The sequence below is a fragment of the Stegodyphus dumicola genome, chromosome 3 (genome assembly GCF_044657685.1).
Source record: "Stegodyphus dumicola isolate Sdum_Otavi_A_Nest chromosome 3, ASM4465768v1".
Taxonomy (NCBI): domain Eukaryota; kingdom Metazoa; phylum Arthropoda; class Arachnida; order Araneae; family Eresidae; genus Stegodyphus; species Stegodyphus dumicola.
In genome coordinates, this window is record NC_140770.1 from 46,743,220 (window position 1) to 46,767,791 (window position 24,572).

Consider the following 24,572-nt stretch of genomic DNA (forward strand, 5'->3'; position numbering starts at 1 on the left):
CGTTTTATTTTGATTTTTCGATATTTACATTTTTGCAGTAATAAAGCTGAAAAAGGAGATGATTTTCCAAATCCAAAATTTTGGAAGCTGTATAATGTGATAGAAAATTTACGGGAAAAATTTTGTAATTTTTACATACCATAAAGTGATGTATCGGTTGGATGCCTTATAAAAGAAGGTTATCTTGGAAACAATATATTCCTATCAAACGTGCGTGATTTTTAATCCAATTTTTTATGCTTTGTGAGGCGGAAACAGGGTATATTTGTGACTTCATTATCTATACAGGAAATAGTACTGTCTTCAACCAATTGTATACAAATTATGGACTTTCTACAAAAGTCGTCATGCACCTATTGCATCGCTTTCTTGGAAATGGTTATTGTGTGACTGTAGATAACTTATTACATGTCACCCGAGCTTGCAGATTTACTTATAGCCCAAAAAACAGATATTTATGGCACAGTAAGGATGAATAGACGAGATTTACCTACAGAACTCGCTAAAAGAAAATTTCAAAAAGGTCAAATCATAGCTTTTCAAAGAGGTAAGATTTTGGCTATAAGGTGGAAAGATAAGGAGGATGTGTGTTTGATGAGCAGTATTCATGATACTTCCATGGTCAGCCTCAAAAATAAAAAAAAAAAAATAAAAATATATTCAAGCCGGAGATTGTTTCTGACTACAATCTAACTATGGGTGGTGTAGATTGCTGTGATCAGTAAATATCCTTTCATCCAACAATCCGAAAACGTCAGAAAAAATATTATAAAAAGATATTTTTACATTTACTAGACAAAGTACTCTGGAACTCATATTTGCTCTATAAAAATGTGGTTGGGAAACGTATTACATTTTTAGAATTTCGAATCCAAGTTGTAGAAGAGCTTTTACATAAATATGATGATGCTGCTTCTGGACAAAAGAATGTTGGCAGACCACCTACAATAGATAACCCTGCCCGTCTTACTGAACAACATTTTATATCCCATATTCCTCCTACTCCTGCGAAACGTGAGCCGACAAGACAGTGCAAAGTGTGTTGTTCAAAAAAGGATAAAAATGGGAAAAAGATAATGAAAGAAACATGATTCTGGTGTAATGATTGTGGAGTTGGTTTGTGCTTGGAAAAGTGTTTCCAGTTGTACCACACAAGACTGAATTACTGAACTACTAATAGGTATTCACTTTTATTTATTTTTTTCATTTATTTTTAAGAAAGTAATTATTATTATTATTATTATTATTTTTTCATTTTTAGAAAATAATGCCCCACTTGAAGCGAACTTTACGACTGCCATGTTGAGTGGCAGCCGTCTCAAGCGAATATGCAGTGGCTACAAAACTTTAAAAATTTTACCCATGTACTTCAAAATATCAATTTTTAACTACTAAGTATATTTCATTTTGTACTAAACATTTGATTTTTGCAATAAAAAAATTTGATAATTTGTGTACCCAAATCATCAAAATAACTTGGCAATTAAAGGGTTAAGGTGTTTTCTGGAGGAATTATTATTATTAAAGGGATTCAAGGACTCATAAAAAATTCATTCCATACATATATTCAACTGACTGGGCTTCAGTTTATTGTGGATCATTTGTAGTTTGATTTGAAAATATATACCATATTTGACGGCATGTAAGACGCGCTTTTTTTCCTAAATTTGGTCTCAAAAAAAGTTATCTGCGTCTTATATGTGAAGGACACAGGTTAACTTTCAATACTGAATGCTATTTTTAGCCCGGATAAAGGTCTAAACACACATAACTTTTTCTACATCTACACGTGTGTGGCCTTCTAAATAAGGGTGCGTCTTATATGCCGTCAAATACGGTAAGTAGTTCAGAAATTAAAAAGAAAAATATATATAGAGATCACTTATTCCACAGAAGGATAATTTCTTTTAATTAAATCCATAGTTGTTTTCAAGTTCCTTTTAGTTGTTTTTAAAGAGTAATTGATCACAATACTAGCAAGCAGCTTTTAAGTAAATTTAATTGGGTAAGCAATCAGTATAATTTTATAACCATTTTTATAGTTAACTACTTATTTGTATCATCTAAAATAAAATGTAGAATAGATTATGATGAAAGAAGAAGGAGGAGAAAAACACAGAAAAGATAAGGCATGCCAGAGTTTTCTACATTAAGATACATGCGCAGGATATGTGATCCAGGATTTAAAAAATATCTTATTGCTTATCAACCACAATTAAATACATTGTTCTAAGTCTTTAAAGTCTGTCATTGTCTTTTATTGAAATAATGAACCTAAGAGATATACAGTCAAAAGTCGTTAATTCGGTCACCCATAATCCGGAATGATCTATAATCCGGACCTCAAAGCTACAAACTTTCTGCGCATGCATCGCGTTCACGCATGCACACAGGCGTTTAAGAGTGCGCGTAAGACCTTTACGGCTGCGAATATGTTTGTGCGCATGCGCGTTTAATTTAGATTATGTCAAATAGAATTTCCGATATATATTTACTAATATGTAATTTGTATCTACAAAGCGAAAGTATGTTTTGAAATCTGAAATCTGTTTATCAATTTCACGCCACGGATTGGAAGTTGATCTGTCAGCACTATCCTTATCTTCAGGGCAGATGTTTTTTTTTTATTTATTTATTTTTTTTATTTTTATTTTTATTTGGCTTATGATTCCTTACTAAGTGCAGTATTTCATCTCGATGTACTCGGTCTTTGATATGATTTAAATCAAGTTCCTCGTCATTATAATTCGCATCCGATAGTGAAGAAAGTGACCCAGAGGTTACTAAAAACGAAAACATTTCGATTGACAAATTAGTCGGTATTCTCAACAAAGCAATTATAGGACTTGAACAGCGGAACTTTGTAACTAAACAAGAAATTATGTCTGTTTAATAGAATTAAAGAGAAAGTATTATCACATGAAACGAAGCAACTTACATTGAAAGAAATGTTTAATAAAGTAAACAAATAAATATTAAGCTTTTTCTTTTTGTAAATTTTGATACCCTTTAGATCATAATTGTTCTTTATTTCATAAATTACGGTTTCATATTTTTAATTTTGTATTTTCTGCATGCCATCTTACCAGATTGAAACTGATGATCCGGAAAAATCGATAATCCGGAATCGCTGAAGTCCCGACGAGTCCGGATTAACGACTTTTGACTGTATTTATGTTTAAAAGAATGTTATCATACTTACATTTTTCCCCCCAAAATAAACTGCTTATGTAAGTAGGTTTTCATGCTGTATAAATATATAAGTTAGTACATATAACTTACAAAAGAAGATTGTTTGTTATGTGTTGTCACATAATGAAAAAAGCTTCAACAAAACTTAATTCTGATAGAAATTATAAAAGTCAAGCATTATATGACTTATTTAGAACCTCGGGCTTTTTAATAGATAATAAAAGATGGTTATCTTTTCCATTTGCAGAAGGTAAAAGGTATGACAAGTATCTGATAACTAACATGAAAGCTTTCTTGATGAACTGATTTTTCATTTAATATTATTTTATATATTTAAACAACTGTTAAAATGTTGATACTGATGTTTGTGTGCTATTATACATGCATATATAACCTGTAACAAAACTTGAAGGAGTGATAGAACATCACCAAAATAACAGTTTTATAATATATAGATTGAGTAGTAGAATGTAAAATGTGAAGGTGGAAACAGTAAATATAAAGAATAAATGTTTTAATCATGAATATTTATAATAAATAGTGTTCCATATTTAATTGTTCAAATGAACAACTAATTGTTGTAGTACATGTGCCACAATGATGACTGATCTCATTTATGATAAGTATATTGACTCTCTTGAAGACTTTATCACCATAATTAGCACCACTCCTACCGAAGGATGTGAGAAGCTAGATATCTTCCAGAGTGCATGCCAGTTACTTTACTGTAGCTGTGATACATATGTTACAGTTGGTGGTAATTCATGTTGGTGGTAATTCATTGGAATAATTTTTCCAAATATCAAACATTATTTCCTGCACATATCTGTGAATAAAACTATTTTTCATTCTCCATGTTTTTTTGTATGTAATGTGTTTCCACTTTAACATTCCATGAGATATCACTTTACGAAAATTGTTATTTTTTCTATGTTGTGAGTGTCACACTGTTACACCAACGATGCATACTTACGTATTTTTACCCATATTTTTTAGAAACATATGGCAGACGCTGCTCATATTGGAAATGCTGATGACATTGTTGCTTCCAATGTTAATCATCAAGAAAACTATGATCCATCAAATGTGGATCGCAATACATGTTTTTTGTGTTGCATGAGGTTTCCCAGTGTTGAAATGTGCAGAAAGCACCAGCATCATGTTCACATGCGTTGGGTATCCAAATCAGCTATAGATTATTCAAAAGTTGAATATTCAGGTATGTTTCTTTGTAAATTGATCTTATTTAAACTTTTTGGTGTTTTACTAAAAATAACTAGTTATGTTGTCACCTATAGTAAGATTACAATGCATCCTCTTTTTGAAGCTTTAAATTTGCTTTAAATTTCCAGTTAGCCAAGTACATTAAAAAATTTCTGAGTTTTTGTTTTCCGTTATTTTATGATTAGTTTTCATAAATATGAGTCAGATCAGATTGATTTGAATTTTTGTTTATTAAACTGAAATTGAGGCTTAATTAAAAGGTATATGCATTGTGTAGCAGTTTCTCAAATTTGCAGACTGTACCATAATTCATATACTATGTGTTTATTTTTGTTATTTGGTTGCTTTCATGTTTACCGATTTGCTAATTCTAGGGTTAATGAAGTCCAAACACACAAATACACACACACACATGTGTGTAAGAAAAATAAAGAATATCTGAAAGATTAAATTCTCATTTCTAAAAATAGTAAATTCTCCTTACACTGCATCATTTCTAGATTAATTTATGTAGTATGACTCCTACATAATTCTGGTGATGTAAATGGAACTAAAACTCAAGCAGCCAATAGCAATTTTACAGCAATATTAACTATCCTATCAGAATGCATTGAGAACCAAAACTAACTCAGTCTGAATTAAGATTTCACCCTGAGCATAATGCACTTGCTTTCAACACTTTGTCCTAGCTGGACTGCTGTCTGTCTGTTGCTTCCTTTTTGCTGCAAAGTTATCAAAAATGTAAACCTCTTGAAATAGGCACAATTATTGTGCTAGCTTGATTTGTCTGCAACATGTTTGCTGAAATGAAAAATGAAGAGTTAGTCTGCATTCGTCTCCAATTTCCTATTCATTATGGATCAACACTTCTACGCCATCAAAATTTCTGCTGGACATTCACCTTCTGAGTTTGAATCTATTACATATATATACAGTACAAAGTCTGTAATCCGGACTCATTGGGACTTAGACGATTCCGGATTATAGATCATCAATTTAAATCTGGTAAGATGGCAGGCAGAAATTATACAGTTAAAAATATGAAACCGTAATTTATGAAATAAAGAGCAATTATGATGTAAAGGGTATCAAAATTTATAAAAAGAGCTTAATATTTATTTGTTTACTTTATTAAACATTTCTTTCAATGTAAGTTGTTTAAGTTGCTTCGTTTTTTGTGCTAAACGGCATGCATAAACATTAAACGTGCATGTGTAACATTAAATGCGCATGCATAAAGCATACAAAAAAAAAAAAGTTTGTGGCTTTGAGGTCCAGATTATACATCATTCCAGATAATGGACGTCTGGTTTACAGACTTTGTACTGTATACACTGAAGTGCCACTGAATTCGGGATAGCTAGTCAATAACGAGTTGTGCCTCCTCTAGCCTTTACAATGGCTGCCAAACGAAAAAGCATAGATTCAATAAGTTTCTGGAAGCATTCTACGGGAATGGCTTGTCAAACATCGGATAGAGCTGTCTATAATTTAGGAAGAGTTGCTAGTGTTGTATGATGAGGTTTCAGACCTTTCTCCAAAACGTCCGAAAGATGCTCAGTAGAATTTAAGCCAGGGCTTTTAAGTAGCCAATTTATGACAGAGAAGTCAGAAGTATGCTCATCCAACCAGGCAGTAGCCAACCAGAACCTATGAGAGGTGCAGTTATCTTTCTCGGATACTCAATTTCCGTGTGAATGACAGGAATAAATGGATGGAGATGATTGCCTAGCAGCTCTACGTACCGAATCATATTGAGGGAGGTTGGTACAAGTACCAAAGATCCCAAACTCTGCCAAGAGAAGACATCCCAGACTATGATTAAGCCACCATGGTCTTGTACAGTTTCAATCTGCCATACAGCAGGGTTCGTAGCGGTCCTTACAAGTGCTTATAAGTCCTTATATTTGAAAATAAAATATAAAGGCCCTTATAGGTGCTTACTTTTTCTTTAAAGCCCTTATTTTTTGTTTTTAGTGCTTATTTTTTTATTTTAGTGCTTTTTTTAATGAATGTGCGTTCCCCCCCCCCCTGTACCAAAGCCGAAACTAAATAAAAAAACTTTTCTTCCTTATAATGGAACGTCAGATAGTGAATCATACTCCCGGAAATAGCTTTTCGCCCTTTCTCTGCATTAACCTATAGTGCGTGCGAGAGTACAGACAGGTGCATGTCTTTCTATAAGTCCAAGAATTGTAAAAACCGTAGAAAATTCCGGTACATTCGGTATTCTTTTCCTCCCACCCAAATACTCACACACGTTTGAATTTTTATCAAGATTTTAATAATTTGCATTCTCGTGCCACGTGGTCAGTTCATATTCGTGTTTATTATGATCTTATGCTTATATTATGAGCATATGTAAGAATATTTATAATAATATAGTTGCAGTAGCTGCTGAAGTGTAGATAAACTTCAAAAAATGGTGTATTTTTACACAGATTAGCTTTCTAAGGAATAATATTCGGAATGGCTTAAATAAAAGGAAAGTAATCAAATAGTCATAATATTTTTTTTTTTTTTTTAACCAATACATTATACAGTACGGAGGTTGGAAGTTTCTCCCCTTTCTCCGCAAAATATCTAATATTGAAGCAGCGGACTTTTTTTTTGTCACTGTCCAGTCTGGATTGAATAGGACTAAAAGTTTTGCGGTCTACCCAACCCAAGCGAAGAATGATTATATTCCGAAAATTTAACGCAGTCTGTTCAAAATTAGAATTAAAAAAAAAAAAAACCCCAGATTAGTAAGTCTCTTTCTTTTCCTTTATTTAGTTCTTTATTCTCCGAATACTGGCAGCTGTTGATTTCGATTCCGATTGCGTAATATCACGTATGGAAGAATTACGCCGCACTTATTGCGCAGTAACGTTTGCGGTATTTTGCAGAGATAATTAATTTTGATGTTCTGTCTGAGATTTATTTATGAACACTCAAAAGACTTTTACTGTGCTTTCTAAGCAGAATATTTCTCAGTTCTGTTGGTCTATTTTTATATGATGCACATATCGAAATGTCAAAATCATTTATTTAGCTGAGAAATCTAAAGAATGGCTACTATCTCTCCCCCTCCTCTTTTTCCAGTTACGCTCGACTATACGGAATATTCGGCAATTTTTGAGTATGCGAGTTAGTTAAGCTTTTACTGTTAAAGGGTGACTGCATGAAGCAATTTCCCGTCTCCTGATTTCAGAAATGTTTCTCTTTTTTACTTAAATTACTTTGCTTGGAATATATGTTAAGGAAAAACTGTTATGCAATGAAAATTTAGAAAATGTTCAAATTTTGATTTAATTTAAATTATTTAAATATTAATATGAGTGGAAAAATAAATTGTATTTATTATTAGGTGCCAAGCAAATACAATTAATATGGCTTATTATTACTTATTATTACTTATTTTCTATATTTTGAGCTGAAATTTCATCATTAAATCTTGTAATATAGTTTAGTTCTGCATAGTTTATTTTTCTCTCATTGTAAACTAATTCTGTAAATTGAACTGTCATTTAAAATTAAAAAAAAAGTTAATTATTTTCCATGGTTGAGGTAATGCTCATTCTCTTAATAAATATTGCATTGCTCATATTTTAAATTACAAGTCTAATTTTTCTTTTAAGGTTATGCAGTTGTGTATAATGTAATTAGAAGGGGTGCTCATTTTTTTTTTCCCGTAAAATATGCTTGAAAAGTGCTTATAGGTGCTTATTTTTTTTTTTAACTAAAATGTGGCTACGAACCCTGTACAGGATTCATGGCTTCATGAGTCTGATGCCATATTCTCAGCCTCCCATTGGTATTAATTAATTGGAATTGAGACTCATCTTGCTCAGGCAAGAAGTGCAGCTCTATAGTGTGCATTCAGTAAAGGTACTCTTGTGGGACTATGGCCTCCGAAGCCCATTTGGTCAAATTTCCGAAGCCCATTTGATTAAGCAAGCGTTGCATGATCCTTTTACTGACTGTACAAATGTCACCCTGATTCAGCTGGGTGGGAATTTGAGCTAATGTTTGGCTTTGTTGACCATGTACAATACGGCTGAACCGTCTCACGCCACGCTTGTTCTAGGTTAATTGTCCTGTGCAATTTGCCCGAATACTAGTTCTTTTTCCCACGCGTGCATTCTCAGTATACTCTTGACACTGTTGACCTTGAAAATCCTAGCCTACTGAGGATTTTGGAAATTAAGTGGCCCATCCGTCGAGTGCCTACCATCTGTCCAAGATTGAAGCTGTCTAAATCAGAAGTTTGACCCATACTGGTAATTAAAACAACTGATTAACAACAAACATAGTACTAGCTGTATGTGTATTTACCACAACTTCATGTGAGCAGAGATGCCGTGCAGCGCTATAAAATTACTATCCCTAATTCAGTGGCACTTCAATGTATATGTATATATATTTTGGTGTGTGTTTAATAATGGCACATATGTTATAGAAAATAGAAATATAAATTCAACATAGAAGTAAATACTGCATCCCTCTGAAAATATGATATACATTTGAAAAAGTTGTAAGGTTAATGAGACATAAATAAGGAATTATAATTAAGTATCCTTTATGTGTAATTTTACATTCTTTTACGTTTGATTTTATCTCTGTCAAAAACACAGTCAAATTTATGTGGTGTAATTGGAAGGTTCTAATGCAGAATTAACCCTGCTCCAGTTTGATGGAAGAATTGAGATCTAGCCCATTGTTTATCAAGAACTAGATAAGTAAAGCTTATGAAATAGACCAAAAAGGGACTTTGGCAACAAAAAATATGGAATTTGCCAATTCTGCAGAATGAAGAAAAGTGTTGAGAGCATAATTCTGGCATACAAATTGTAAATTCGGGCATTATTATAAAAAAACAAAATGCACAGACAAGTGTGCATATTAAGAATTTCAGTATTAATTTTCACAATTATCAGAATTGATAGACTTAACATGACAATGCATGTAAGCATTTTTGTGACTAAAAATAATTTAAATGCATTAGTACATTTTTGTTTTCAAGCAAAAACTAATTTAAAATTGAACAGTGAGTAAAAATAAAAGATGTAAACAAATTTATTTTAACTCATATGAGTTAGTGACAGCTCAATAATGTTTCACTTAGTATATTATCCGGAATTAAAAAATACCTTATTCATAATGCTTAAGCCTGGGTTGTTAATATATGAATTTCAGAAGTTAAGAAAATAATACATATTACAGAATAATTGTAGAAGTTTTTATCTGGTCAGTTTTAAAAAGGAGAAGTGTGTCTATTATGACATTACTTCGAATTTAAGCCACAGTAGGATTTTAAAACTTGAAAATGGGGAGAGGGGAGATAAGTAAATTAAAAAAAATAATAATAACCACTCTTAATTTTTTTTATGATTTTAAAACTGTGAAACTGAAATAATAATTACAAAATGAATTTATAGCAGGTTTTGAAAATTTAAAAATCAATTTAACCCTTAAGGACCAGCTCCAGGAGAATAACAGGACTGGACCCGTTGAAATGGATCGTCGTCACCAGCCTGCGCATTTTTAGCAGTTAAGCCTAATTTTACAAAAAAAAAAAAAAAAAAAAAAAAAAAAAAAAAAAAAAAAACAGCATTTTGATAGTCTGACTTTAATTTTTGAAGCTGTGTATGTACTTGTTTTTAATGTGTATTAATATAAAGAATATCACATTAATAGAAATAAATTAAACAGGTAAAATACTAAAATCATAACTATACACACAGAAATAAATACTATAAACATAAAAAAAAGTACAAATACGAAATTTAAAAAAAAAAAAAAAAAAAAAAAGAATTACCTGTAGGTAATTAAATTCCAGTTTAGAAATTCTGCTGTGTGTGAAATAATTCAAAAGCGTCGACACACAGCCCTACATTGCATATTTTGCACTCAAAATACGCTGTTTCCTTTCGTTTTTCCTCGGTTTTAGCGTGCACGATGCATCTTCTACCTTTACTTTTCCGTCAACGTAAATTTTCGGAAAATATTTTCTAGTTAGACGGAAAGGTGGAGTGTCCGGTGATTTTGCATAAATTTTAAAGTTTTTAAATTAGGTCTCTTAGCCATGGCTAATGGGATGAAACTGAATATAACCTCAACACATGTACACTGCTCAAAAAAAAAAAAAAAAAAAAGGGACAGTCCTATATCTCCCGATCTACTGGGCCGATTGACAAAATTCAAATTGCGTTCTTCATGTCTCGAAAGCGCGACTTAGGATATATATTAGTTTTATATATAGCACTATTCTAACATAGGTATTTTGACCCAAAATCGGACTTTTTCTGAAATAACATACCAATTTTTTTACATATTTCGATTCTACGACTCAAATTACGCCTAAATATGAAATTTTGTAAAATTTGGAGCGAAATTTACGGAGAAATTCACAAATTTATGTTGGCACTTTTTTGTCAGTTTGCGCCAAGAATAGTTCACTTGGCGAACTTCTTAATATATGGCAACCTAGTTTCCTTTCCTGTGAGCGGAAAAAAAGTCACCATCGTTCCTTTTTTCCAAATAATATTCTTTATATTATATTTTTAATTATAACTTATTATTTTAAGTAATTTTTTCTTTTTCGAATTTCATTTTAATTGTTTAAGTTGCATGGATTTTTTTTTCGAATAACTATTTTAAAAATTTCTACTTACCTATTCGAACTGCGTAAATAAAGGTGCAGCATTTATTTTTTTTCAAATAGTTTTCTTTATATATATTTTTTGTCATAGTTATTATTTTAGGTAATTTTTAAATTCTTACCTTTTATTTTAATTGTTTGTGTTGCATTGTCTCTTCAGATAATTGTTTTAAAATTTTCTATTTATTCCTTCGAATTGAGCATTTTAAATATATTTATTAATATAAATTTTCCAGAATTTGATTTTATTTATTTGAATTGCGTTTCTTTCGGAGGAATACTTTGTAACCCAGACTACGATGCGTTTGAAAACTGCATATATTAAAAGAGAAAATACAGTAAAGCACAGTTAACACGCCTTTCAATGTTCCGTTCAGAAAAGATATATATAAATAAGAGAGACATTTAACTTAGGATTGCGACATTTTAACTTAGGATGACTTGCATACACTGCTTTAAACAGTTTTATCATTGTGCCCATTGATTTAGACAATTTTATCCTACATTTGGCTTCTTAAATGTTATTCATATTTTAGTCAAATATTTTATTTTTGAAATCGTAAAAATCAAATATCATAAGATTAAAAAGTTTTAAATTTAAAAAAAAATACAAATACTAAATTTTACCATAAAATGTATTTTTTCTTCTCTTTTTCTTCAGGCATTCTACTTTATTCTTGCTCTTTTTCTTCATTCTACTTTATTCTTGCTCTTTTTCTTTAGGCATTCTGCAAGTATATTAAAAAATATCCAATTTTCGAAATATCTTGATATTTATGACAATCATTTTAAATAAAGTTATCGCCTTCCATTTCATAAAGGCCCATAAACGGCCAAGCGGTAAAGTCGCTGAACACTGATAGTTCACTCCGGGGTTCGAATCCCGGTAAACAGGCTGGTTGTATGGGCGTTTTCGTGGATTTTCTCATGTGTATCGTGTATGCCAGCTGATTTCCCTTAGAAAGTTCTTCACAAAGGCATCCTTCCTTTTAGGCAGATAGCCCTGCTTTGACGTAACTTAATAATTCAATTCAATCCATTTCATCAATATTTGGTCAGAGCTTTTATCAGTCTTTAGAGGCTAAACATTTTGAAGGTATGAGATGAAAGGAAAGACTGGGTTCATCAAGAGGTTTTGGTTTATTTAATTATGACAAAGCACACTAGGGCTATCTGCCTTAGGGGAGGGATGCCTTCATGGAGGACTTTCTAAGGGGAACTGGCTGGCATACACGTTGCACATGGGAAAAACCACGAAAATGCCCAAGCAGCCAGCCCGTTCGCGGGATTCGGACCTCGGACAGAACTACCAGCGTTCAGTGACTTTATCGCTCGGCGGCTGTTTCATCAGAAGGAAAAAAAGAACATCTTTAGGTGACATCCACATACATCACTGGATAAACTCCTGAATCTTCAAATAATTCGAATGAGAAAATCATGGGATTCTCCATTTATGATACGATATGATGTTCTATAACGTAATTTAAATTTATACAACCATATAGTCTAAACCATATTGTCTTTTCTGTTAACCACAAGCTCAACTAATGGTATTTGCTGGTGTACACGTCCAAGTGTTTTTTCTTTGAACACCTAAATTCATTGAAGTATCCTGAAAGTATCTTCAAAAGCGTCCAACTTTTTGAAACATCTTGGTATGTCTGAGAGCCAAATTTCCCTGCAAATTTTTGCTTACTTTTCTCCCTAATTTTCTTCTTTCCTTCTACAGTTATTTTCAGTGCACACACTAGAAAATTAAGATTTTTCGATTGCTAGACTTCCATAAATTTTGCTTTCTTGTCAATTTTTTAAAATACCAATTACATGAATTGCGTTTCAGCTGAAGACAGCTTTTCATTTTCTAGTCATTCTAACTATAAATAAAAAAAGCGAAGTCTAAAGGATAAATATTTTAATTAAAAGATTTTTGCTAAATGATAAAGAAATAAAACAGTCCAGCAGGGTTAATTCTGTACCACCGAGTAACCCGATTCTTATATCGGCTGAAACAATCTAAATCATATTAAAGATCATGTTTTTTTTATACAATCTATAATGCGAGAGAAAAATTAGCTTCTTAAAACATTCTTTCTAAGAGGATTAATATAAAAGATTATATTTATATATATATTTTTAAAGCTGGGACTTGAACCAAACTGTAAAATTTTTAAAGTTTAATTTACGTGGTGGTTATAATTAAAGTTCCAATTTGAAATGGTCATAAAAAGAAAACTACCGTACCAAATGTTATCAAACTTGGGAATCGTGTAAAGGAGGTTATGAGAATTTATTTGCAGCGAGGAAAAAAATAGTTAAAAAAACTCATCACCAGGGGGAAAATGACGCTGTATACAAGATTCTTAAATGAAATAAGACACGAAAACATCTGTTTAAAATGTGTTTAATATTTTCCGAAACATGTTACAAAGCATGTTCAATGTAGCGTCTAGCATTTTCCGAAAGCAAGTTAAATTCTGTTACTGCATTCTCAACAGCAGCTCTTAGCATATCGGGAGGAATGTTACGGATATGTCAGTGTTTAACATTTTTCATTTCTGCCAAATTGTTTAGATTATCACCATAAACAGTACTTTTGAGAAAACCCCATAGCTAAAAGTCACAGAGGTTGAGGTCTGGTGAGGGGAAGTGTTGGCGTATAAGACGTTCATTCGTGAAATGTTGCCTAAGTAACTGTGTGACACACGTGAGGTGGGGCCCAGCCGTGCATAAAAATCGTAGTATCTAAAATGCCACGTTACTGCAGTTCATGTATTACAAAACATTTTAACATTGACTCTAAATGAGCTGCAATCACAGTAGTCCAGCTGTCGACTGTTCTTCAGAGAAAAATGGTTCAGTTATAAAACTAGCTGTCATTGCACACCAAACGGTGTGGAATGATTGCTATGCAATCGAATGCAGTAGGAGAATGCAATGGAACTAGATAGATAACATGAGGGATTTTTTTGGTCCAAATCGATTAAAAGCGTTTTGAATCAGTATCTTCATGTTTTAGGGCCGAATTCAGGCTTCAAAAATTACAAATTAGCGATCTGTAAGAAAACGATTTCCAGATTGTACGCACTTGTGCGAGTGATTTGCGATCTCACATTTTCTAATCGCTAATTCGTGGTTTTCACGGACGAATTTCTCACTTACACGGATGGCGCACTCAACGTTTATCGAATTTAACGCCTTTAAATGGTAATTTTCTTACTTCAAAATTTCTTAAGGGTATGCAACATATTAAACCCATGTAACAAAAGGTTAAGTTAGATTCCGAACCATATTTCGTTTAAAAATATTGCATACAGCGCCATTTTCCCCCTGGTGGTGAGGTTTGGAACTTCCCTTTTTTCACGGAAAATAAATTCCTATGATCTCTTTTACACAATTACCAGGTTTGATAACATTTGATCCAGTAGTTTTTGTTTTATGACCGTTTCAATGTGGAACTTTAATTATAAACACCCTGTACATTATTAAATTTTAATTGAAGCTATGTGTTATATGTATACCATGCGTAAGATTTCCGCTTTTATAGAAAAAATAAAGAATCGAAGCAAATATACTTAGGATAATGGAACAAAACTGAAAAAAATTCCCCTCCCTCCGAAAATAAAATATTGAAACTTCGACCTTCAATTTATTGGATTATCGAAATATTCAATATGACCTATCTTCTAAGTCCTAGTTCCGACAACAATTCCGTCAAAAATTCCAAATTACTTAAGCTGATGTAAAAGATTTAGCATATATTCATTGTATGTTAGTAAAGTAATCAGAGTGTAATAAAAATAGATTATAGAATTTACGCTGATGCAACTTTTTGTCTGACTGCACAACATGTAATGGAAGAGAAGGCTTGTAGAGATCTGTTTTTGATATGCCTCTAAAAGTAGATGTCATACTCCTTTTGTCTCTTCAATATCAAAAAACTTTCCTTTGAGAGGCAACTTTAGTTTTTGGGAAAGAAAAAAAATCACAAGAAGACAAATTTGAAAAACATGCAGGACGATTGAGTATACATACTTATTTTCGGAACACAAGCGGTTCTCCGACTGGTTATTGAATAATGAAAAGATGCATTATCATGCAATACAAAACATTTGGAATACGTTGTCTGACTGAAAACGTAAGATTAAAAGTCATCTGCTTAATTCACAACCATTTACAAGTCAACTAATGGGGCAATTGCAGAATCGTTTTGATCCTGAGCTTCTAAGACAAACCTTATATCACTGGATTTAAACACTTCTTTAATCTTCCGAGAACGTTCCATCTTTAGCTCATATTCCAAGAATATTAAGTGAGTACAATTATTGCAAAAGAAAATGAATATTCATTTCCACTACGGCTTGGTAGTTCTGCTTTTTATGTCTAAGTATACAACAATATTTTAAATATTTACAAATAAAATATTAAATTGGAGATTTAATTGGAGCCTCACCAGTTACCTAGCATTTGAAGATTGTTAAATACTAACTGTTTGTTACGAAGTCTAACCCAGGGTTTTGCATGGTTGGTTTTCGTAGTTTTCTAGGTTCTCTTTATGAAGGTTCTCTATGAAAGCATCTTAACCAAATAGCTCCCACATTCTTTCTATGTTCAAATAACCAACTAACCTAGTTTAAGCCCGATTTCCAAATGAAGTTACTAGCAAAACCCGAATACTCATTAAAAATCATGTAGCTTGCTAATCAGGAGTAACATGAAAGATACGGCGCCAATAATTGAATTGCTGTTACGGTACGCTGTTTTTAAATTTAGATGGTCATTCCTTAATTAAATAGCCCACTAGCAGCCGAGCGGTAAAGACGCTGAGCTCTGGTAGTTCGGTCGGAAGTTCGAATCCCGCGAACGGGCTGCCTGCACGGGCGTTTTAGTGGTTTTCCCCATGTGTAACGTGTATACGAGCCAGTTTACCTTAGAAAGTCCTCCACGAAGGCATCCTCCCTTTAGGCAGATAGCCCTCGTGTGCTTTGCCATAATTAAATAATCCAATCCAATCCTTAATTAAATATAATTGATTTGTAACTTCTACTAGAGCTGACGGTAAAAATTGAAGTGCAAATAAATAATATCGTGTGCAATCTTTATTAATATAAATTAAAAATTTTGCATAGAAAAATATTTGCATTCAGACAGAACGTTTTTTGAAATATTTGCAATTACTTTATAAGAAGGATTTATTAATAACCGTAATAATTACTTATTATATTACTGATGATTAGGATTCAGTTCTTGACAATTACATTCTAAATTAGAATTTTAAGGATATAATGAAAGTAAGCTACGCACAAAAATACATTTTTACAGATTAAATTGACATTAAATACAAAAATACAGAATGTTGGGTGTCGTTTATATAATTATTCTTGCTTGTCCACAGAATCTGCTGACTTATCCAGCCATTAAGTAGCTGCAGATCATTTCTACATAACCATTGAACTTCCATTAATTCAGTCTCTACAGGGTTGTATGTTTATATCATAATTTGACTTTTATAAAAATGATTATTCAAAATCTTATATTTCTATAAAAATATATTATGCTTTAAAAATATGGATGATAGTATCTGCCGCTCTTTCAGCCACTTCAAAAGCAACAGTTTGTTTAGAAATAAATTATGCAGTTAATGTCATAAAATATTTTCATTAAATTCAAATAAACATTAAACGAAAATTCTCAGTTTTAGACAATTCGATTTAAACGAAGTAAAGTAGCAGACGATAAAACGCCGAAGGTAAAAATTTACTCTTAGAAAAACATACTCTTATTTTTTTAAAAAAAGGATGAAAGAGAGAAATTTAAAAAAATTGTTGAAAATTTGAATAATATCATCTATAATTTAAAAAATAGATTTTCATATAGTATTAATAAATATTTATTACATCTTATTGTGGGAAAAAATTTCATATAATTAATTCTCCGTAAAATTTTACTTGAAATTTAAGGTTAAAAATAGCTGTCGCAATTCACTGTAACAAAAATTCATAAACCACATTTGGCGTTATTATCGCTCAAAAAAAAGATGCCAAATTTCAAAACGCGAAAATATGTAAATTCGTGTATATCTTAGAAAATTTTGAATAAAAAAGTCTACTTTTTTGCAGATATGCTTGAAAATACACCTACTTTATGATGATGGTAAAAATTTTATAGGTTATAATTCAAAATTTTTTTCGAAAAATTTATAAAAATTATTTAAAAATAGAAATTTAAAAAATAAAACACAAAAAATGGGTAAATTTTATTTGGAATTAACCTAAATTTCGAAATGTGAGAGAAAAAATAAAAAAAGTTTAGTAAAAAAAAGAGATATTAATAAATATTTGCCGAATTCAATTAACATTGAGGAGCTAAAATTTTGAGAGCTAATATTTTAAAAACTACTCGTACGATTTTTACAAAACTTGGTATTCTGGCATAATTTGCCGTAGAATCGAAATATGGAAAAAAATTGGTATGTTATTTCAGAAAAAGTCCGATTTTGGGTCAAAATACCTATGTTAGAATAGTGCTATATATAAATGTAATATATATCCTAAGTCGCGCTTTCGAGACATGAAAAACGCAGTTTGAATTTTGTCAATCGGCCCAGTAGAACGGGAGATATAGCACTGTCCCATTTTTTTTTTTTTTGAGCAGTGTACCAAACCTTCTTCAAAAGACACTCAGAAATATTTCATCCTCAAACCCTGTGTGACATCAGTACACGATGACTGGAAAGTGATCAAGGAAAGACCCCCCACTGATGGGATGTCCGTTACTGATAATGTCAAGATATACATTTATAGATAATTGCATTATATGTAAAGTAAATACATTATATACCAAAATATAATGCCTGTGTCATTATATATAAAGACCATTCAAGGCATTATTGACTGCCAAAACTACAAGGAATGATTCTTTTCTCATGAAAATAATAACAAATATTAAATTAAGCATTTATATCATAAACTTACATTGGGGAAAAAAAAAGCTCTTACTTGTGGAAAAAGCGAGTGTTGCATTCGCGCAACATAAGCGGAATAAAACTGCATATGTTTAGTGACTAGGATTGTACTCGTGCAATGTTTCCTTTGAGTGGAGCACTGGATTACTTTTTAGCTGTATAACATTTTATGAATCTATAAATTACTTTACTTGTAATTAATTTAATATTAAAATATACATTGTATTTCTTTTACAAATACAGATTATTTCAATTGAAAGATTCAAGCATGAAAAGCTTCACTACAATCATGATGTAAAGCTAGATTACATACTTTGCATCTATAAGCAGTCTGGCTATGGCACTCTTTACAACGACTTTTTACTTTTGTAATCATCGTATTTTACGATAAAATATCTACCATCTCCATGCAATGGTTTTTGAATGCTGAATTTACTAAGTCTTTCTGTTGCTGATCTATTTCTGGCTAATTCTACACTCTCAATAGGAGTTTGCAAAAGAAATAATGCAATCTCGCGTATGAAATCTAAAAGCTACTTTTTATTTCCAGTAGTAGAAAGTTGTGATATTTAGTAAGTTTAGGTATGGTCTCACCGTATATAATTTATCGATATTGTCAATTGGACTATTGTCAGCTAAATGCAAATTCTGCTTCATATTCTTGTACTGTAAACGTGATATTTATTCTCGTACAATAGGAACAGTAATGTCCTTATCAAGTGACCAATACATTTCTTCTTGAGATAAAAAATTATATCCTGTAAGCAATAATACTCCAATAAATCTTCCCATATAGGCTTCAGATGCAATAAATTCAGGGAGATTTTTTTGCTGAGTGTATATATTTGTCTGTTCAACGAGAAGAGAGTAAATGTCTAAACCAAAAAGAAAATCGAAAATCTCTCCACTAGTTTTACCTTGTATTTTGTCTTTTATAGTTTCTCTTTTATGTCTTTCTTTATTTTCTTCCTGAGACATAATTGATGGTTCCTTTTTTTATCCATTTCAAGTTTTCAGTTTTCTGCTTTTTAAACTTTTTCTTATGGCTACCACTGCTTTTAGAATGCAACTACTATATGACTACCACTGCTTTTAGAAGGCTGAAACTTACTTCTTACGTCAATTTCAACTTCCCCACCAATATCATTTGGTAAAATATGATTATCATTATTTAAAACATTGTCATTCCTTCTTCTTCATCACTAGCTTCTGCCATTTCTGGGGAACAACAACAATATCAGTTTCATTCTGGTCTTTATTAACATTATGATCATCAGTTTCTTCATCAAAAAAATCTTTGAAGGGCTTCTTCTAATGTAAAATACCTCGTTATAGGCATTTTTAAAGCAGCCAGAACATCGAAAGGAATGAGTAAAAAAGAAGCTTACCCATTTCCTGCTGACGTTGGGTCAGCGCAACACCTGTTTTCCCTTTCTTCCCAACACAAATATAAACGTCTGATTGATGTAATGTTCTGATAAACTGTGACCTTGACTGAAAATAGATCACTCATAAAAACGGCGATTCTTTCGTTAAATATTTTCGGAAAAAATACCCAGTCAAAAATTTTGCTTAAAGTATGAGATCAATTATTATAAACAAAATGATTGTTGAAGGCAAATATTTTTTTACAGAAATAAGCTATTTCCTACACAAAATCATCTGCTGGTACAAAATATCATAGGTAGTTATATTTATATGTATGCATTTATTTTGACCGTTGCGTCAACACAATGCCAGTGGCTAATGGGTTAAGTACAAAAAAAGAAAATCCTAATGAAATAAACAAAAGCGCCTGTGTCCCTTTAATTCATAGGTGCACTTATAAAGAGCCGTGATTCACACTTTGTTTATTTCAATAAATCTGTCAAAACCAAAAGCACAAAATAGAAATTAATGCCAGTACATGAAGGTCAAATGTCGTATGAATTAGCCCATGTGAAAACAATTACCACTTAGCTCCATCTACTGGCTTTTGAAAATTCAAGTAAATCATTTCGTTTTATTGTCGCATATATGCGATGCTGGGCTATTAAGAGCAGAATCATTGTGTCACATATACAGGATACTTTGTTGGTAAAAGTGGAATCGTTGTGTCGTTTATATGCAATGCTGGTCCTGAACGGGTTAATATTTAAGACCTAGTGTTTGGGAATAGGAATATTGGCAGAGGTCAATTGTTAAAGTATTGTAAAGTTAAGTACTTCCATGAACTAATCATTCTTCTTAAAAAGTGTAGATAAAATCTACAGCTTAACCCTGCAACCAGCGCGGTGCACAATGAACTGGAAGTTCATCTGTCAGCACTATCCTTATCATCAGGGCAGATGTTTTTATTTTATTCGGCTTATAATTCCTTACTAAATGTAGTATTTCATCTTGATGTACTCCGTCTTTGATATGATTTAAATCAAATTCCTCGTCATTATAAATATCACAAATACACATCAAATAGTCTTCTGGTTGCAATTTTCTAATTTCGACTATGCGTAATGTATGCTTTATGCATGTGCACATTGAAAGAAATGTTTAATAAAGTAAACAAATAAATATTAAGCTTCTTCTTTTCTTTTCTTTCTTTCTTTCTTTTTTTTTTTTTTTTTTTTTTCTGTAAATTTTGATACCCTTTAGATCATAATTGCTCTTTATTTCATAAATTACAGTTTCATATTTTTACTTTTATAATTTCTGCGTGCCATCTTACCAGATTTAAACTAATGATCTATAATCCGAAAAAACCGATAATCTGGAATCGCCCAAGTACCGACGAGTCCGAATTAAAGACTTTTGACTGTAGTTAGATTTATATAGTAAGTAGAGAGTGTAGGAATATGCATTCTATGAAGTTAATTTGTGCACTTCTCTTTTTTTAAGTCAAAACAGGTAATTGTGTACATGAGGAACAGTGCTAGTAATTATTTTAATAAACGGAATCAATTTTTTATAATCTAAGAAGTTGTGAACCGACATTTATATTGAACCAACGCAAAATGCCAAAATGAAACTAGGGTACTTTTCCGTTTTGCCGGCGCAAGCGATAAAGTTGCCAATAATGATACAACCGATGCCAAACGGAATATTCTCGCTGGTAACCTTTTACGCCTCATTTTCAAAACAAGTCGCAGCTTTTTCTTATCAGATTGATTGTTTTTTTCAATACTGGCATATAATTGCATAGAATTTTTATCAGATAGTTCAGCTTTATGTCTAAGGCCATTTTCGGTAATTAAGTCAATTAGAATGCAATCACAGTGCTTACTTGAAGCCGAAAATATAGAAAAGGTAAGGTCAAGGGTTAAATTCAATTCTAATGAGAATGCATTAGCGAAGTAAAGCACTGCAGTTTTACATAATTTCTGAGTAAGCTATTCGTACGAATTGAAATATTTCTTGCATTTAAACTTGTGTTCCAAATTAAGATTTAACTTGAAATTAATGTAGATAATTACTGAGAGCATTAGAATTTTGTAGAGTAGTTTACGTGAGATGAGATCGCTTGGAGTCACGTGATATGAACCGGCGAATCAGGATGGTGAACCATGAAAGCATACTAAATTCTTAAATTAATGTTTTTTTACAAATTTATTGTCTTTATTTATTGGCTTTTTATAAAATTTTAAGCGATATTAAAATGTTTATGCCTTCAAAAAAAGAATTCTTAAAACTAACATTTTTTTAATATTTTTTACGTGTATACTGTATGTTGTCGCCAATAAAGTCTGCTTGGCGAGATTTGCGCCGGTGAAACGGAAAAGTACCGAAACTAGTAGCTCTTCTGTGCTAATGCCCTTTGGGCTAAAAAATAAACAAATAAATAAAAGTTTTAATGTAATAAAAGTATAAACAAAAAAATAAATAAATTAATTTTGTTTTGGTATTTTGTTTTGATTCACTTTTCAAGCTGTTGCCACCATATATTATATCCACGTATTATATTTAAAGAAACTAAACAAAACTAAATAATGAAGAATCTGCCAGAATGCATGAATGTTTCTCACATTGTAAAAAAACAACTGTACCTAGAGATGACTGGAAGCCCAAATTTGGAATTTTGGATTTTTTTTTAATTGTCTATTTCATATTTCGAAAACTTTAACGAATTTTTGATAAAAAAACTCAAAAGATTTCAAAGCAAGTAATGGCAACCCTATGGAAAAAACAATTTTCCAGCGCACGAGATTGTGTATCAGAAAATCTAAAGATACACAGTTTGGCTGTTGTCAAATATTTTGTGATATTACTGTTGAATTGAATTTTATGTGGTTTAAGTGCAAACATGATATTTAGTAAATATAGGTAACACACAAAATGTTAAAAAACACCCTTTTGGGCATAATATAAAAATCTAAAGGCATCCAGTTTTTTTTTTTTTTTTTTTAAGTTTTTATTTGTTGCCAGTAATGTTTTTTTTTTTTTTGTGGGGGGGGGGGAAGAAGCATCTTCCAGATTTAATTTTTATGACAATTAAAATTTGTTAGTAGAAAAGTATGTGAAACTTACTTAAGTAAGTATCATTGGTTTGTCCTTTGACTGTGTGGCAGATTTGTTAATGGATATTTTAGTTGCCAGTGTGGATTGTTTAGTAAATAATGTGCAGTTGTGTATAATGTTTTTTAATTATTTCATTTATGAAAAATTTATATTCTTTAATTATGTTCACATTTATGTAGGTATAAATGCAATTTTAGAAATCTGTCAATATAATGAATTCCATTTCCTTCCTTCCTTTAGGAATTTCACAAAATGAAAATGAAGGAGAAATTGGGCAGGCTATTCAAGAAATTCAGCAAAATTCTGTTCTTGAAATTTCTTTGAACCAGAATGATCCTTCATCCATTATGAGTAACCTTGAACAATTTGAAATTAATGTAAAATCTCAAATAAATGGGCAACAGATATTTGCTCAAGGCACAACAGAAACAGCTGAAGGTGAAAGAGCTGTTACAGTTTCAATTAAAGAAACACTTCTTGATCAGCACTCTGGCACAGATTTTATCTCCACTGACTTAAATGATCCTAACAAAGCTACAAAAGTATTTGAAGCCATAGATTTCTTAGATGTAGATTCTGTTAAAGATACTGATGGAGAAAAATCAAATCTGAATAGAGATTTGTCATCAAATAATATTCCGTCTGGAAAAGAAGAATCAGATGTAAGCAGGGAATATAAACGCTTAGGTGATTTTGATATTTCTCTGGATGATCTGCCAGATGATAAAGAATTAGCAGAGATAGGATTTCCCACTAAAGTGGGCCACTTCTGTCATTTATGTGATGCAGTCATTAAAAGTTATCGGCTCTATTATCTACACATGTATAACTTACATCAGCTGGAGAAACGTTTTCAGTGTATTATTACAGCTTGTGGTAGAACTTTTACTCAGACTTTAGCTTTTCAAAAGCATGCCATCAATCATAATCAGAAAAGTGAGCATTATTGCAGTATGTGTGATAATGTATTTGGAGATGATGAAGAATTACAGGATCATTTAATTAGTTCAGATCATGCTAACAAATATATGCAAGTTCAGGTAAGACTTTTTTTTTTTTTTTTGTTTTGTTTTTGTTTTTGTTTTTTTGTGTGTGTGTGTGTGTAATAGTGTAATTAGCTGCTGCTTACTGGCTGTCTAAAATCAGTGTAAATTTAAAATAATAAAAGAACATAGATTCATATATATACATTCAAACTTGTTTTTGTGTGGTGGATAGGGGCTATATAAAAAAGAAAACAGGTACTTACGGAAAATCCTGCCAACCATTTTTTGCCTATTAAAGAAAAGACATCAAACTACGCCAGTTTTCACCAAAAATGGAAAAGTCTTCTTCAAACACACTGGGTTTAGTGTAACCTTGATTACACGTGTTTGTTATTATTCTTGAGTAAAGACTCCTTTTTTCCCTCTGACACGCATTTTAGGGGGGAGGACAAAACAAAAAACAAGATTAAAATTTCAGGCTTGCCTACTACATAAGAACATGCTGTTGAATATTTCCAAAGTTATGGAATCTTACCGGTCTAAAAAAATGTGTTAATGGCCACGAAATGACTCTTTATTTAAGAACTGAGAAGCAATGGCGCTGCAATGTTTAAGCTTGCACGAAACGAGTGTCAATTCGAAATTTTTAATGAAAAATTAAATATAGATAAATGATAATATAATAAATTTGAAAGAAAAGTAAGAATAGAATGTTTTTTCTTGGGGTTTGGCACGACTGGATTCGTCTCTTTGGTCGACGTGATTTTTCTGTAAGTACCAAAAAGCACATTTAAAAAACAAAAATCACTCATAACTTCTAAAGTTTAAAAAAAAAAAAACTCAATACAATTAAATTTATTATTTTTATGCAATGAATAAGGACCACATAAAAAAATCTCATGTAGAAAATAACTCAAAACCGTATGATATAACTAGGAATTGCTTTTGAAAATGAAATCAAGACATGAGGCTTGGCAGCTGCTTGGAATCTTTCCAAACCTATCAAAATCTGATTTAGAAAATAATATTTGAACTTTTTTTTAAATATTTTATTTACATATGTACTTATTTTACA

General features: G+C 31.5%; 1 protein-coding gene across 1 annotated transcript in view; it reads left to right on the forward strand.

Annotated features, from left to right (window-relative positions):
• Positions 1-24,572, forward strand: part of LOC118194728 (uncharacterized) — a 157,959-nt gene that overhangs the window by 82,943 nt on the left and 50,444 nt on the right. The window contains exons 12-13 of the mRNA XM_085812837.1: positions 4,189-4,411; positions 22,752-23,551. Coding sequence (XP_085668963.1) covers positions 4,189-4,411; positions 22,752-23,551 — 1,023 coding nt within the window. The remainder of the gene's footprint in view (positions 1-4,188; positions 4,412-22,751; positions 23,552-24,572) is intronic.